Source organism: Euleptes europaea, chromosome 13 (assembly GCF_029931775.1).
Source record: "Euleptes europaea isolate rEulEur1 chromosome 13, rEulEur1.hap1, whole genome shotgun sequence".
NCBI classification, from domain to species: Eukaryota; Metazoa; Chordata; class Lepidosauria; order Squamata; family Sphaerodactylidae; genus Euleptes; species Euleptes europaea.
The window spans coordinates 61457834-61474045 of NC_079324.1; the positions used below are offsets into that span (position 1 = coordinate 61457834).

At 47.5% G+C, this 16212-nt stretch overlaps 1 protein-coding gene across 1 annotated transcript in view; it reads left to right on the forward strand.

The window, feature by feature from the left end:
* Window positions 1-16212, forward strand: part of MLXIP (MLX interacting protein) — a 45446-nt gene that overhangs the window by 17648 nt on the left and 11586 nt on the right. The window contains exons 3-8 of the mRNA XM_056859096.1: window positions 9379-9485; window positions 10105-10190; window positions 11888-11977; window positions 12992-13033; window positions 13751-13922; window positions 14171-14254. Coding sequence (XP_056715074.1) covers window positions 9379-9485; window positions 10105-10190; window positions 11888-11977; window positions 12992-13033; window positions 13751-13922; window positions 14171-14254 — 581 coding nt within the window. The remainder of the gene's footprint in view (window positions 1-9378; window positions 9486-10104; window positions 10191-11887; window positions 11978-12991; window positions 13034-13750; window positions 13923-14170; window positions 14255-16212) is intronic.

The following is a 16212-nucleotide window of genomic DNA, read 5'->3' on the forward strand; positions in this document are numbered from 1 at the left end:
GCTGGCAGGTGGGGCCTTTGGGATCCTTTGTCCCGGCACAAAATCCTCTTTTTTTGTAAGCCTCTGCTGCCGTTCTTGTGCCAGATGTTTCTGTGCTTCTCTATGCATATTTTGTGCCTCTTCAGAGAGAACAAAGATGAAGCCCTAGACAAGGGACTGCCACGGTGCGTTTTGTGGTTTCTCTTCCCATTTTCTTCTCAAATGATCCTTGCGTGCCTCTCTCAAACCCACCGAACCCATCTAAGAATTACTGCTTAGTATTAGTATAATTTATTGCAGTCCTTGACCTGTATTACAAAGTTAAAACATCATTAAAACAACAACAGTTCATCTTCGTGGCTTCTGTGCAGTCCCACATGGGACTGTGCGAGGGCACAGGCCAGCCACGGAGGATTTCTCTAGCTTTTGCTTCAGCTGGATAGCTATAGGAGTGCACTCCTCCCCTCTCTGGCTCAGGGCTGTCATTTTCCCGCCCAAACAGTCACCTGATCGAGGGGGAGGGGGCTCCCTCAGTTCTCTTTCTGCCGCCATGAAGAGAGGAGCTAAATTCTTCAGCTGTTTCTTCTCCTCACAGTAGTTATTCCCTGAGGAGATATGGATAGCGAGAAAAATGATAAAAAGGATAAAGATAATAATAAAACAAAGTCCTCTGGGGTCCTTATTAAGAAATGTGCTACTTGTCACACCAAGATGGGTAAAAATGACAAACATAAAGAATGTCTAATGTGTCTCAGAGAAGGGCACATAGCGACCTCTTGTTCTGCTTGCGCTCTTTTTACACCTAAGGCGTGTCAGGGCAGAGAAATTAGATTAAAGGCTGCGTTATGGAAGAAGGCTCTGGAGCCCCAACCTTCTACCTCCACCCGAATGGAACGACCACCGTCCATTGTTTCAGTGCCGTGTTCTTCGAAGCCTGCTACAGAGCCGGGGGTGAGAGCTTCTTCCCTGCCCCCTCCTTAAAAACTGGCTAAGCGGCCCCAGTCATCGGAAACCCAGTCGGGAAGCGAGCCAAAAAAGAGGCAAAAGCCATCATCTCCCCGGGCTTCACCCGAGTCACGACGGGAACGATCACCCTCCCTTACGCCCCCTCGCAGAACCGGAGCGCAGAGACAGCGCCAGACGGAGCCCAAATCAACCTACCCTAATAAGGTGGGGCTTCAAGATCTCCTGCGTAGAAACACCGTGAATTAGGGCCAAAAGACTGCCCTAGGTTCTCTCCCCGACATCGCGACCCCTCCCCTCTGAGGTTTCCGTCCCAAGACCGAGGCAGATCGCCCGGTAGGAGGACTCCGACATCGATTCACCTCGACGTCAGGGAGCGGCGAGGTCGAGAAGTTCCTCCTGGCGCCAATCACCTTCTCAGAGCATCGCTCGACGGCCGAGAACGCCCTCGCTGTCCTGGAGGAGTAGATCACCCGGATATTCAGAAGATGACGTCATCAAGCTGCCCCCGACTCCCCCCTCCCATCACAGGGAGTCTGCGCGATTGGCTTGCCGCTCTTACAGCCCTAGAGGAAGGAGCCCAGCAGCTCATTATTATCGGGGCTGTTCCTGCTGCTACCGCAGACGATCTCCTTCCCCCCGGAGGGACCCGCCCTCCTCCAGGGATTGCCATCACTCCCAGAATTACCATAAGGAGCTTAGTTCGGGGGCTGAAGTCCTGAAATCGAGGAGCAGTTCCCAGGGGCGTCACGATCCATCGACGTCTAAGGAGCCCTCTGCTCAACATCGAGATCACGATCGGGCATTGGCGAGACATCGCTCCCCCACTCCATGCAGCATGGAGTCAGAGCAAGAAATAGTGCTGGACTCTGACGCTGACTCTGATGCATCTCTGCCTGATGAGATTATACAGGAGGCTAAAGCATCATCACCTCCAGAAAGTGTGAGATCGTTTGTGGATCAGATTCTCCGTATGGCAAAAGCATTGAATCTTGACTATGGGGTGAATGACTCAGAACCTGTTGATGCAGTGTCTGATATTTAAGTAAATCTAATGGGGGTCCAGTAGCCCTATCTATGGTACAAAGTATACTTGATATAATTCAGTCTAATTGGCTGAAACCAGCTTCTAATCCAGCGTCTAAACGCAAGTCAGACTCCCTCTATAGAATTAAGTGTGAGGGTTGTGAATTTTTGGCTCAGCACCCAGTGGCAAATTCAATGATTGTCGAGGCCCTGCCAGGGCGGTTTAGATCTACCAGCCACTCTTCCCCACAGGATAAGGAAGGTCGGAAATTGGACCTGGTGGGGCGCAAACTCTACTCTGCTATGTCCTTAGCTCTCAAAATTTGCAATTTTCTTGCTGTCATGGGACGGTATCAGTTCTACTTGTGGGAAAAGATGTCTCCATATGTAGAGCTTTTGGAATCTGACAAAAGAACCTTGGCCAGGATTATCCAAGCGGAGGGCCTTAGTCTTGGTCGCCATCAGTTAACGGTGTCTAGACATTTAGCTGATGTCTCCAGTAAAGCAATGGCTACTTCGGTAGCCCTCAGGCGCCACTCTTGGCTCAGGGCCTCTGCGTTGCCACATGACACTAGACTCCGCATCGAGGACCTCCCTTTCGAGGGAGGTAACCTCTTTAGTGACCAGACGGATGTCTTTTTAGACAGGTTAAGGAAGACCAAATCCAGCTCAAAATCTCTGGGCATCACTCCGGCTTCGTCTTCCTATAAACCAAGGTATTTCCCCAACAGGGGCAATCTTTTCAGAGGCCGTACCGGTACCAAGGTCAACAACAACAGACCCATACACAGTTCCGGCCTCCTTATCAGGCTCCACAACATGATAGATTCCAACCCAGATCCAAGCCCAGAAGGGGTAAGCATGGTTCCCCGGCTAGGAACAAAGGGAAGTCTAATTGACTAGGAGTCACATTATGTTTTGGTGAAAGATTGTTTCCCTTTTGGCCACGTTGGCATGAAATCTCTGACCCATGGGTTTTGTCGATAATAAAGTGTGGGTATTTCCTGGAGTTTAAACATTGGCCTCCATGCGTCTCTCCTGTCAATGTTCCCTTAACATCTCAGCACCTTCTATTACAGGAGGTACATGAGCTGTTACTCAAGGGTGCTATTTCCGAGCTTCCCTCAGATGCTGACCTACCAGGTTTTTTCTCCAGATACTTCTTAATTGATAAGAAGGATGGAGGAAAGAGACCGATATTGGACCTTAGAGAGTTGAATAAGTTCTTACATGTCCGCAAGTTTCGCATGATTTCTATACAAGAAATTCTTCCTCTATTGGATACTGGCATGTGGTTTGCGGTCCTGGATTTAAAGGACGCATATTTTCACATCTCAATCCACAAAACCTGTAGGAAATTTCTCAGATTTCAAGTAGGGGGCAAATGCTACGAATTTAATGTTTTGCCTTTTGGTTTGGCTACTGCTCCCCGGGTATTTTCTAAATGCATGGCACCCGTGGTAGCCTACCTCACACTTCATGGTTGTACCCTGTACCCATATCTAGATGACTGGTTATTCGTGGCTGACTCATCAACTGTCCTGTCGGCCAACCTGTCCTTCGCTGTTAACACACTACAAAGTCTAGGATTGGTGATTAATTATTCTAAATCCCTCATGGAACCGTCACAGAAGGTTGAGTTCATTGGGGTAGTATTAGACTCCATAGCTGGTAAAGGGTTCCTGCCTTTAAAACGCATTAGAGCTATTCAAACCATGATTAAACTTTTCCAGCACAACAGATGCCAGAGAGCTGTTTCAATTCAGAGGCTGCTAGGGCTGATGTCCTCAACCACCGCAGTCATCTCCATGGCACGTTTCCATATGAGGACACTTCAAAATTGGTTCCTTAGGAACTTTGACTCACGGATACACACTAAATATAAAAGGTTTTCTATCCTGAGAGTGGTTGCCCGCTCATTAATCTGGTGGGAATCTGAGCCTAACTTGTCACAAGGGGTGTCCTTCTCCTGCCCCGTCCCGGAGGTGTACCTTAGCACGGATGCTTCACTTGGGGGATGGGGAGCCTACTGCGAGGGCAAATCGGTCCAGGGGTGTTGGTCTCCATCGGAGGCTCGCATGCACATTAATTTCCTAGAGTTAAGGGCTATAAGACTTGCTCTCTGTTCTTTTTCAGATGTGGTTACAGGACATGTAGTCCAAGTGGCAACAGACAACATGGTGGCAAAGTTCTATGTTGCCAAACAAGGGGGCACAGGTTCTATAGCTCTGTGCAAGGAAGCGATGAGGCTATGGGAATGGGCCGCTCGCCATGACACGATCCTCCAACCAATTCACATTGCGGGTCAAGACAATGTGGTGGCAGACGCGCTCAGCAGGTTCACTATCAGTCATCACGAGTGGACCCTCAATCCAACGTACCTCACTCCTCTTTTCACACTGTGGGGTGTACCCGAGATAGACCTGTTTGCCACGCCCGCCAATGCTGTGTGTGCGACGTTCTGCTCCAGAGCAGGCATTGGGGAATGGTTCAGAGGAGATGCATTCCAGTTGACATGGACAGGGATGTTTGCTTACATGTTTCCCCCCTTCCCCCTGTTGTGCAGGGTCGTCGCCAAAATCAGGGCAGAAAACTCCAACTGCATTTTGATTGCCCCATTCTGGGCGAGGCGCCCTTGGTTTGCAACCCTGATGACCCTGGCCAAGGGGAACGTCTTAGCCCTCCCTCTGGCAGATGACTTGTTAGTGAACGGGCCATTCAGGCACCACGATGTGCACTCCCTACATCTCTCGGCATGGAGGATACAATGGTAAATCACTGGCCGACTAGGGTTTCAGATATATTACTGTTTTCTCGGAAACCCTCCACCAGAGCATCATATATGTCCAAATGGAGCAGATTTGTGTCATGGGCTCTAGATAGGAATCTAATACCTGCGACCTGTCCGTTACCCTCTGTTTTAGAGTTCTTGTTAAGTTTGAAAAATCTGGGATTGTCTAATTCTTCCATTAAAGTTTATTTGGCTGCAATCTCAGCCTTCCATGCAGGAGTTGGGTCTAAGTCGCTTTTTTCAAACTCTTACTGTAAAAAGTTTCTTAAAGGTTTGAACAATGTTTATCCTCCGATTATACCTCCTGTCCCTCAGTGGAGTCTGTCTGTAGTACTCACACAATTAATGAAATCTCCATTCAAGCCCATGGCTACCAATGACTTAGCGTTGCTCTCCTATAAGACTGCGTTCTTGGTAGCCATCACATCTGCCAGAAGAGTCAGTGACATTTCTGCATTGCGTTGGGATGAACCATTCACCAAATTCCATAAGGACAAGGTGGTCTTACGCCCTGCTATGACTTTCCTACCTAAGGTGGTGTCTGCTTTTCATATGAATCAAGACATTGTACTCCCAGTGTTTTTCCCTCACCCGGAATCCTCGGCTGAGAAATCTCTACACACATTAGATGTTAGAAGAGCATTATTGCTTTATTTAAGCAGGACTGCAGATTTTAGAGTTCAAAATAATCTGTTTGTCTCGTTTCGGGGTGCTAATAATGGCAAAGGGGTGTCTTCTCAATCCCTCTCTAGGTGGATCTCTACAGCGATTAAGCTGGCATATGGCAGAGCCAAGTTAGACTGTCCTCTACAGGTTACAGCACATTCCACCAGGTCGCAGGCCGCGTCTGCTGCTTTCCAGTCCAGGGTCAGCCTGCAGGAGATTTGCCGAGCTGCAACGTGGTCCACGCCATCGACATTTCTGAAACATTATGCGGTGGATGTGGATTCCGGAAAAGATGCAGCTGTTGGGAAGGCGGTGTTGCAGTCGCACTTTCGCTGAAGGAGTCCCACACCCGCCTCCATGCGGTAAGTGAGCTTGCTAAACTCCCATGTGGGACTGCACAGAAGCCATGAAGATGAAAAACTTGCACTCACCTGTAACTGTTGTTCATCGAGTGGTCTTCTGTGCAGGCACACATCCCTCCCGCCGACCCCGCTGTGGGACTAGCATTGCATTGTGGGTCTCCACGGCGGCAGGTGGGAGAACTGAGGGAGAAGCGCCCCCTCCCCCTCGATCAGGTGACTGGGCGGGAAAATGACAGCCCTGAGCCGGAGGGAGTGGTGCGCTCCTATAGCTATCCAGCTGAAGCAAAAGCTAGAGAAATCTTCCATGGCTGGCCTGTGCCCTCGCACAGTCCCATGTGGGACTGCACAGAAGACCACTCGATGAACAACAGTTACAGGTAAGTGCAACACTGTTTTTCAATATAACAGAAAAATAGGTACATGAACATTTGAGCTAGCCAAATGGGTTTAGATCAGCTTTAATATTGTTTCCCCATGTCTTACATATCCCAAGACAGAATCTAGTTACTTGTTTGGATACCCAGTGGTTTCTATCAGACAATAGATATTCCAGTTTAGTGAGAATTACTGCTTTGTGCATATGCAATGGTTTTCTGTAAATATTTAATGTAAGCTTTGTACTGCTCGTCTCTGACTGTAATAAACAAGTGCCTGATGGTTTTGTACAAGAGTGTTTGATGCCTGGGCAGGCGTTTTCATTTCCAGCCCAGTGCATTTTGGCTTTAGCATCCCACTTGCTTTCTGGGCAGTGGCAGTAGATGTCTTAGCCGTAGCACAAGGTCACCTCGTGGAAGGTTGGTGCGTTGGCGCTGCTGTCTCTCTCGGCGTAGCATAAAAAGAGCCCTGCTGGATCAGCCCAGGGGGTCTACCTAGTGCTCCCTCCTGTTTCCCACATGTTCTGGGGGAAGATTCTCCCATTGTAGACCTCCAGCAACTTGGTATCCACAAGTATACCGCCACTGGACCTGTAGGTTACATCGACGGGCCAATCCTGAAGGGTGGGGCAGTTAGGCAGCGGCCAGGAGTGGCGCCACCCTGCCACCTCCTCTGAGGCTTCCCGGCCGCCAGAGGAGGAAAAGAGCACTTTAAAATAAAAGCAAAAAATGGGGGAAATGCCCCATTGAACAAAGGTGGCACAGCCACGCCACAGCTCAAGGGGGATTCCCGGGGCAAATGGGGTTAGGAAGCTGCCCAAAGGTAGCTCCGCCCCCGGGAATGACCCAGGAATGTCTCCCCCATGCCTGCGCAGGCATTCTCTTCCAGGATTTAGTTCCTGGAGTGGTTGCGCTGGCGGCAGGGGCCAGCGGACCACTGTGGCTCCTGGGCGCTGGCGTGTTTGCCCCCACACCAGCTCCTAAGGAGATTCGGGGGGGGGGGGGTCCTTCAGGACTGCAGCCTTAACCATCATGGCTAAATAACCATTGGTGGGACTCACCTCCATGCATGTGTCTTACCCCTTCTAAAGCCATCTGACCCAGCAGCCATCACTGCCTCTTGTAGCAGAGAGTTTCAGTGCTAGTCTGCAGTAGAACAGCTGGATGCCAGTCCAGGGGCCCCTTAGAGACCCACAAGATTTTCAGGGCTTGAGCTTTCTAGAGTCAAAGCTCCCTTTGTCAGATACCTGGTGGTTAAAAAGTGAATGTAATATTTTTGGCCTAGCTTCAAACATGCATTGTATCTCAGCACTGGAAAAACTATGACAAAAATTATAATGAGGATGCAGTATGGAAAATAGCTGTGTTAGAAAAACGAAGTCACTAAATTAGATTAGCAAAAAACCAGCAAGTGCAGATGCTTTCTTTATTGTTTGGAGTCCATTTATACCTTTTGTCAGCTCACATCCTCCAAGTGCCAAAAACCTAACCTAAATAATGCTCATAGTTTAGTTAGAATGGTAATAATATTAATCTACAACACAAACTTCTACTCCTTATGTACACTTTCTGTCCCTCTAGTAATCATAATCATAATATTTAATTTCTATGCCTCCCTTTCCCAACAAAGTCAGGCTCAGGGTGGCTAACAACAATAACAGTAATAAAATACATTTGTATATCAATATTAATATGATAATAAAATCTATTTGTATCCATAGTAACAGTTAAAACCTAATTCACCTAAGCTACCTAAAAATGGCGCCTTAACAGTAATTCCCCCTTATATTACCATAACCCATCTAAAAGGGGGGAATCCTCCTCCCAAGGGGGGAACAATTTATTAGAACTCATGCAACAGCAGGGAGCACAGCCCTCTAGGAGGTCTATCCTTTGTTGTTTTGTTGCTCTATGCTTTTAATATATAATTTGAAGAAATATGAATAATTTTTTTTAAACAACTATGTATTGCTTTACCACTTTTCAGCTGGAAAACATAGTATGCGCCAGACTCATTTTTTTAAAGTGGTCTTTTGTAAGGCAGTGCTTGTTATTGGCTGCCCTTATTCCAATGAAAGGGTTTTCCACAGCTGCAGTAGCAGCCTCAGCCGCTGGAGGATCATGAGGACTAGTAAGCATCCGGGCTAGTGGTTACGTTCGGCCTCCAGGTTTCCCTCGTTTTATCCCCCCTTCTCTTTCTTCTTCTTCCTTCTAGGCTTTCCTCCGTTTCTTTTTATTCCGCTCCTGCAATTCTTTTACAAAGCAAGGAGCGGAGATATTGTGTTTAGCCCCGCCTCTTGTGGCCACCATTTTGGGCTTGGCTCTGCCTCTCGTAGCGGCCATTTTAGGGTGGTACTCACCAACCCATCTCAAAATTCCAAGGGTGCTCACAGGGTGAAAAAGGTTGGGGATCCCTGTACTAAGCATACCCAAAGAAGCAACCCAATTTTTACAAACGCTAAGTTTTCGGAGGGAAATATTGTAGCAGAAAATGTTCTACCCCGCGATCAAGGGAAGCCATTGTTCTGTCTGGCTTGGCCAGCATTCCCTCACCGATAAGCTTCTTATGTATTGGCTTCTATAGGGCCGCATGTCTAAGCGTCAACTGGCTTTTCTGCTATCGCTCTGGGAAAAGAGAGCAGAAGAGAAGCATCTGTTCTCTCTTGCCCCCACCTCCTGGCAGCAGAGTAGCTCACAGTAAATCTGAGTTGAGTTTCTGCATGCAAAGAAGTTCACCAGGTGCATCTGCTTTGCGTGCAGAAGGTCCCAGGTTTAATCCTTGGCGGCATCAAGTAAGGAGGTGATGTGAAAGACCCTCCACCTGTAACCCTGGAGAGCTGCTGCCAGTCTGAGTAGACTACTGACTTTGGGAGAGGCTGTGGCTCAGTGGTAGAGCATCTGTTTGGCATGCAGAAGGTCTCAGGTTCAATCCCTGGCATCTCCAGTTAAAGGGACTAGGCAGGTAGGTAATGTGAAAGACCTCTGCCTGAGACACTGGAGAGCCACTGCCAGTCCTAGTAGAAAATACAGACTTTGATGGACCAGTGGTCTGATTCAGTATAAGGCAGCTTCATGTGTTCATGTGTGTTGGCTCTGCTAATCAGAATCCGAACTGAGCCCCAGGGCTGGGGTGCCAGGTGGCTTTGGAGTTGTCAGCTTAGCGTGTTGTGCTGGAACTCTGCCAGCCGTTACAAAAAAAATCTCTTCTCTCTTGCAGTGGCAAGTTGGTTTCACCAAAGTGGAAGAATTTTAAAGGCTTAAAACTTCAGTGCAGGGATAAAATCCGGCTCAACAATGCCATCTGGAGGGCATGGTACATTCAGTGTAAGTATGGTTGTCTGAATCCTGCTTTGGTCCATGCTTCAGTTGGCAACATGCAAGGGACTTAAGGTCCACTCATTAGGATTCTACCCTTGGTTATCTACCCTCACTGCTGGTAGAAATGATGACCAAGCTGGGAAAATCAAGCATTTGCTTCCACGTGGAATCTCCCCAGTACAGGTGTTCCCTTCTAGTAGCAGTGATGGAGCATTCAGATAAATGTGTGCTCTTTCCAGGCCAGTCATTCAACTTCTTTCGGCAGGCAGAGAAGGGTCACTTTTGGGGAGGGGCTGTGGCTCAGTGGTAGAGCATCTGCTTGGCATACTGAAGGTCCCAGGTTCAGTTCCCGGCATCTCCAGTTAAAGGGACTAGGCAAGTAGGTGATGTGAAAGACCTCTGCCTGAGACCCTGGAGAGCCGCTGCCGGTCTGAGTAGACAATACTGACTTTGATGGACTGAGCGTCTGATTCAGTATAAGGCAACTTCATGTGTTCATGTGACCTCAGTATAGGTAGACTCCTGGTTGTGGGGGGAGACCATGAGTGAACAGGCTCGTTGGTCGATCGGACCTGTGTGCTGCCTCCTCTTGAGACATGCCTGGTTGTTCCCATTTCTGTTCTAGATCTGGAGAAGCGAAAGAACCCCGTCTGCCATTTTGTGACTCCCTTGGATGGTTCTGTGGAGGTGGACGAACACCGTCGCCCTGAGGTATGTCCCAGAGGAACGTCAGGAGAAGGTCTGACTGTGTACGGTGCGCTGATTTTGATTTACATGCCCTGCCTCGTTTCCCCCTCTCTGTGGTTTCAATGCAGTAACACAGTAGAACAGCAAAACAGCAACAGGGGCACAACGTAACAGAAAACATTAAAGTAGCACAAAAGCCTAATGCTGCATACAAAAAGTATTAAAAGGCGCAGCACAAGTTGAAAAGGAGTTAGCAGTGCAGTTGAATAAAATCACAGGAGTCTGAAAGAAAACCAACAACTTATAAAATGTCTGAAAAAATACAGATTTGTTGGCCTGGTGCTGAGAAGAAATTCAGGGTCAGGCAAAGGGTTAGGGCATTGCTCAGATGGGACACCGCAGCAAAGAAGATCCTGTCCCTCGTGGCCACTGCCTTCACTTCAGGGGTTGCAGGGAGCAGGCCCTCGGAGGAAGTGCAGAGAACTTAGGCACGCTCCTATGGAAGAAGGTGGCCCAAGAGGAACCCTGGTTATAAACCATCTATGGCTTTAAAGGTACGAAGCAGTTCTTTCAGTCAGCTTGGCTCACCTAAGAACTGCAATGTATGTCATGTCATATCAAGATTATTGTATAAGGCCATAGGCCGTTACAATCTAAAACAATATAACAAGTTAAAATATACAAAACCAGAATCATTAAAAGAATACAGAAATTAAGAAATTAAAATACACCCATTCGGCTCTATCCAGCTTTACCACCTCTCGAGATTTGCTTTGCCCTGATTTTCTTGACCGCCACACCAAACAGTGCCATTTTTCAAGAAATATAAGGGTCCATATCTGATAACAAATAGATTAATCTGTCAACATCAGATGATAATTGTGACCCTGAAAGAATGTTTGCCAAAAACTTGTTCTGGGGCTCAGTGTATAAAGGACAGGACAGGACATAATGAGATTGGTCTTCTACTGAACCACCACATACACAAATGCGTTGAGCCAGAGGTTTAAAAAAAAAACCAAAAAAAAAAAAAAACGGCCTGCAAGTAGCTCTGTGGGCATAGTTTGGAAACACAGCGATGTCAGGGCTGTTCTGAGGCTGTATGTAGTGATGTCTGCCAGGTAGGGGGCTCTAAAATGGTCTCTTATCAGTTTGGATCATGGGGCAAATTTCATAAGGGGACTGCAGTGTATGTGGGGGGTCTGTACTCCTCAGTATCTGCTGAAGGGGATGGTCCCGCTGGTGGATATGTCTTGCAGCATTCCCTTGACTGCCAAGCATGTATAACTTGAAGGTCCACTCTTCTGCTGGCTCAACTTTTCAGCGTCCCCAGCCCTCTGGTCTGCACCATGCAGATCTGGGAGAAAGCTTTGCCTGCATGTTCTATTTACGGAGACTTATCAGTTGGCTGAACCCTCTTCAAAGGAAAATTACTAGGGCTGGAGTATTCTGGAAGATGAGATTTTTAAGTGGAAGTACAACCCAACCAAGCAGATTTTCCACTGTGGCCTAGAATGTTCCTCTGTAAAGAAAGAAGGGTGGGGCTACTGCTCAGTGGATAGAATGCCTGCTGTTCGTGCAGCAGGTCCCAGGTTCAGTCCCTGGCGTCTGCCATTTCTGGTGTTGAGATCCTGGAGAGCCACTGCCGGTCAAAGGAGGCAGCACCAGGCAAGATGGATTGGACTTTGGTAATAATATTTATTTTTTCTTTTATTTCTCAGGCTATTGCAACAGAAGGGAAATATTGGAAACGGCGGATAGAAATAGTGATCAGAGAGTATCATAAGTGGAGGACCTATTTTAAGAAAAGGGTAAGCTTGTTTCCAGAATCAATATTTCAAGCAGAAATTGTTGAGCTTACCGATGAATTAACTGCTGATTCACCATTAAAAACAAAAAAGCGTTTGTACAATTAGGCTGTCAAAGATAGGACATTTGGAGGACTTTCATTCATAGGGTCGCCGTAAGTCGGAAGCGACTTGACTGCAGTTAACATACACACACACACACACACACACAATTAGGACACTAATGCTTACTTGACACATTACAGCCATCTTTCCATTACAAAAATCCATATATCCAAACAAGCAGAAAAACATTGTCGAAGGCTTTCACGGTCAGAGTTCATTGGTTCTTGTAGGTTATCCGGGCTGTGTGACCGTGGTCTTGGTATTTTCTTTCCTGACGTTTCGCCAGCAGCTGTGGCAGGCATCTTCAGAGGAGTAACACTGAAGTAACAGTAACACTGTCCTTCAGTGTTACTCCTCTGAAGATGCCTGCCACAGCTGCTGGCGAAACGTCAGGAAAGAAAATACCAAGACCACGGTCAAACAGCCCAGATAACCTACAAGAACCAAAGCAGAAAAACCTTTATAATATTATCCAAGTCTCTAAATTAAGATATAAATCTCAAAATTTATAAGCAGGCTGACCCCTTTTAACTTCTGAGATCTGACAAGATCAGGCTAGCCCTCCCAGCATGGTGTAGTGGTTAAGAGCAGTGGTTTGGAGCAGTGGAGTCTGATCTGGAGAACCAGGTTTGATTCCCCACTCCCCTGCATGAGCGGTGGAGGCTAATCTGGTGAACTGGGTTTGTTTCCCCAGTCCTACACACGAAGCCAGCTGGGTGACCTTGGGCAAGTTACAGTTCTGTTAGAGCTCTCTCAGCCTCACCCACCTCACAGGGTGTCTGTTGTGGGGAGGGGAAGGGAAGGTGATTTTAAGCTGGTTTGAGTCTCCCTTAAGTGGTAGAGAAAGTCGGCATACAAAAACCAACTCTTCTTCTTCCCTAATGATCTTTCTGTTTTCCTTTTGTTCTCCAGTTACAGAAGCACAAAGATGAAGACCTCTCCATCTTGGTTCGGGTAGGTGCTACGTCATTTGTTTCTCTTGAAGTAAGTCTCAGAGCTGTACCTTGAGATTTGCCAAGGCCCAGCACTGTTTACTGTTGATTAGGAAGAGGGCGTTTGTTTGGGAAGCTTTTTGTGTGTGTGTGCTTAAAATGGAGAGCAGCACAGAGCTATGAAGGGGAACTAAGGTGAGTGGTACAGGCAGCAAAAGAGTCATGTGGCCCTGGTGGTTGATCCAGCGAAACACTGTTTATGTAGCAGCAGTGCCTGAATTTTGAAGGGGCAGTACAGGGGTGATCTTAATAAAATCCACAAGCCCCACTCCCAGATACAGCTGCAGAGGCCAAATGTTTGCCCTCCCCATAATCTACTAAAAGCAATAGTTAAGGAGGGGCTATTGACAAAAGGTCAGGGGCTGCTCCCCCCCAGCATCCCTAATATTCAATCGCCACTTATCCAAGTTTTGATGGCCTGTGTTTAACTCTTCTGGACGACAGCTCTGTTAGCAGGATCGTTCACATTTGCCACTACCGGCCATCACCATTACTTAACTGAGATGTCAACCCCTCTCTCCAAGTTCATCTTGGGAGAAACTATGCCCCAAATGGTTCATTCCAAACTTGCGCGTGTGAATGCATTCATTCTCTCTTAGGCGTGCGAGGAATCACACGGATTGCTGATGAGTGCCACTCCAGGATTTTATCCTTAACGTTCCTCTCCTTCCCCCCCCAGGACGATGACATGTTCCTGTGGCATAAAGACACATATGGCCGGGAGACTCCTGTCCCCATGGAACTGGACTCCTTCTTCAGTACAGACATGCTCATGTCAGAGTTGCCAGACACCCTCTTCTCCACGCTGTCTTCTCACCAGCCGATTTCATGGCCAAATCCCAGAGAGATAGGTATGTCCTCACCTTTTTCATCCTGCTTCCTTGATTTTTTTTCTAGCCAGACGAAGCAGCTTTCTCTTTCTGTCTCAGTGGGCTTCCATTAGGTTGGCCTGGCTGATGGAACTCCCTCTCTAGGCAGGTTTGCCCAGCACTGGCTGTATCAGCTTGCATGGCTGTAAATAATCTTCTTCTTCTTCCTCTTCCTCCTCTTCTTATTATCATTATCATCATTATACATTGCTTGTGTTTGATTCTTCCAGCTCACGTAGGAAATGCCGACATGATTCAGCCGGGACTTAGTCCTCTCCAGCCCAACTGCATGGATACTTTTGAATTTTTTCAGGGTAAGAATTTTTTTAAAAAAAAAATTCAAATGCGCTTCATTTGACGATGTAACAGCTCAGGTCTCTGCTCTTTTTAGAGCACTTATATGCAGAAACAGGAAGTTATGCTAATGTGAGTCATCTTGTAACTGAAGAGAGCTTGCCACTTTTGTGTCTAAGCTGTGACAACCGTCCTAACCAGGGAAAGTCCATTGAGATGAGTTCCTTCAGCTGCTCTTGGAGTTTGCTTGAGGTTAATGTAACAGCAGCCTAGCAGAACAGAACGCCATTCAGTGCGATGTTCTGTTTCTCTGGGAGCTCAAAAGCCGGGCAGAATGGTGATGGCCAAGCTCCTGCCCTCAGCACCTAGAATTCAGCGGTTTGCTGCCTCTGAACATGGAAGTTCCATTCGTAGCTGCTGCAGTCCATAACTGCTGATAGCTGCATCCCCTGTGAATTTCTCTAATCCCTTTATAAGGCTTATCAAGTGAGCGAGCGGGGTCCATCAGCACATCTTAAAACAGTGAGCTCTGTGAGTTGGTCCCTTGAAGGATTAGTTAGCTTATGTGGTACCACCACATACCATATTTTTCCGTATGTAAGACGCCCCCATGTATAAGACGACCCCTGTTTTTTTGAACCCAAAATTAAGAAATCAGGAGTAGAAAAGAGCAAGAGTCCAGTAGCACCTTAAAGACTAACAAAAATATTTTATGGCAGTATCTGAAGAAGTGAGCTGTGGCTCATGAAAGCTCATACCCTGCCAGAAAATATTTTTGTTAGTCTTTAAGGTGCTACTGGACTCTTGCTCTTTTCTACTACTGCAGACAGACTAACACGGCTACCCACTGTGAATTAAGAAATCAGGGGTCGTCTTATACATGGGGGCGTCTTATACACGGATAAATACAGGCGGGGAAGAGAGTGGGGCCCATTGGAAGGCCGGACTCTAGCCAGCCAGGGCGAATGGGCTCTTCCCCGCCCGCTCTCTTCCCCGCCCATCAGCTGATGGGCAGGGAAGAGCCCGGTCGCCCTGGCTAGCCGGTATCCGGCCTTCCGATGGGCCTTGCTGTCTTCCCCGCCCTTATTTTTCTGTGTATTCCGTGTATAAGACAACCCCCAATTTTTTACTAATTTTTTTTAGAAAAAAACATCATCTTAATTATAACAGCGCGAAATGCCAACTGCACCTTCCCAAGCTGGTCCTGCAGGGCCATCGAGCAGGATGTGCAACAAGATCTGCAAACCGTTGGTGGTCTCAAAATGCTATTACTACAATCCAAAGACTCCCCCCCCCCCCCCCAAAGAGCTCTACACTCTACTGATAATAATCTGCTCATGGTCCCTGGCCTGGAGAGTGTGCGGCTCAACAAGGGCCAGGGCTCTTTAAAAAGAATAAAATATTATTATTATTTTTAAAAAAAGGCCAGGGCTTTTTCAGCCCTGGCCCCAGCCTGCTGGGATAGTCTCCCGAGTGACATCAGGGCCCTGCAGGACCTTAAGGAATTCCGCAGGGCCTGTAGAACGGAACGATTCCACCAGGCCTACAACTGAGGGCAGCTGCAAGTTTATCCGCCGTTGCTGGCCTCCCCATACTTCCCCCAGACTATTGACATCTGGGGGGGGTTGGCCTGCCAAAAACCAGTTACATGGTAGTGTCTGAGTTGTTTTAAGGCCACCTTGTTTATGGGTTTAAATTATGGTTTTATGTATCTTAAAGGTTGTTACCCGCCCTGAGTTCGGCTTTGGCTGGGAATGAGGGTGGGCTATAAATGTGATAAATAAACCCCCACCATTTGCCTGTGTTCCGCATCCTCCCTGCCCCTTTCATTATATCTTCTGAAGTAAGAGGGGCCTCTTCATTTGCAAACGGACAGATTGATGTTTTTCTCTCATCCTTTTCTCTCTCGTTTTCACATGAAGGCTTTCCACTTTATTACCAGAATTTAGCAACGTACTGGCAGAATATGGATTAGGGC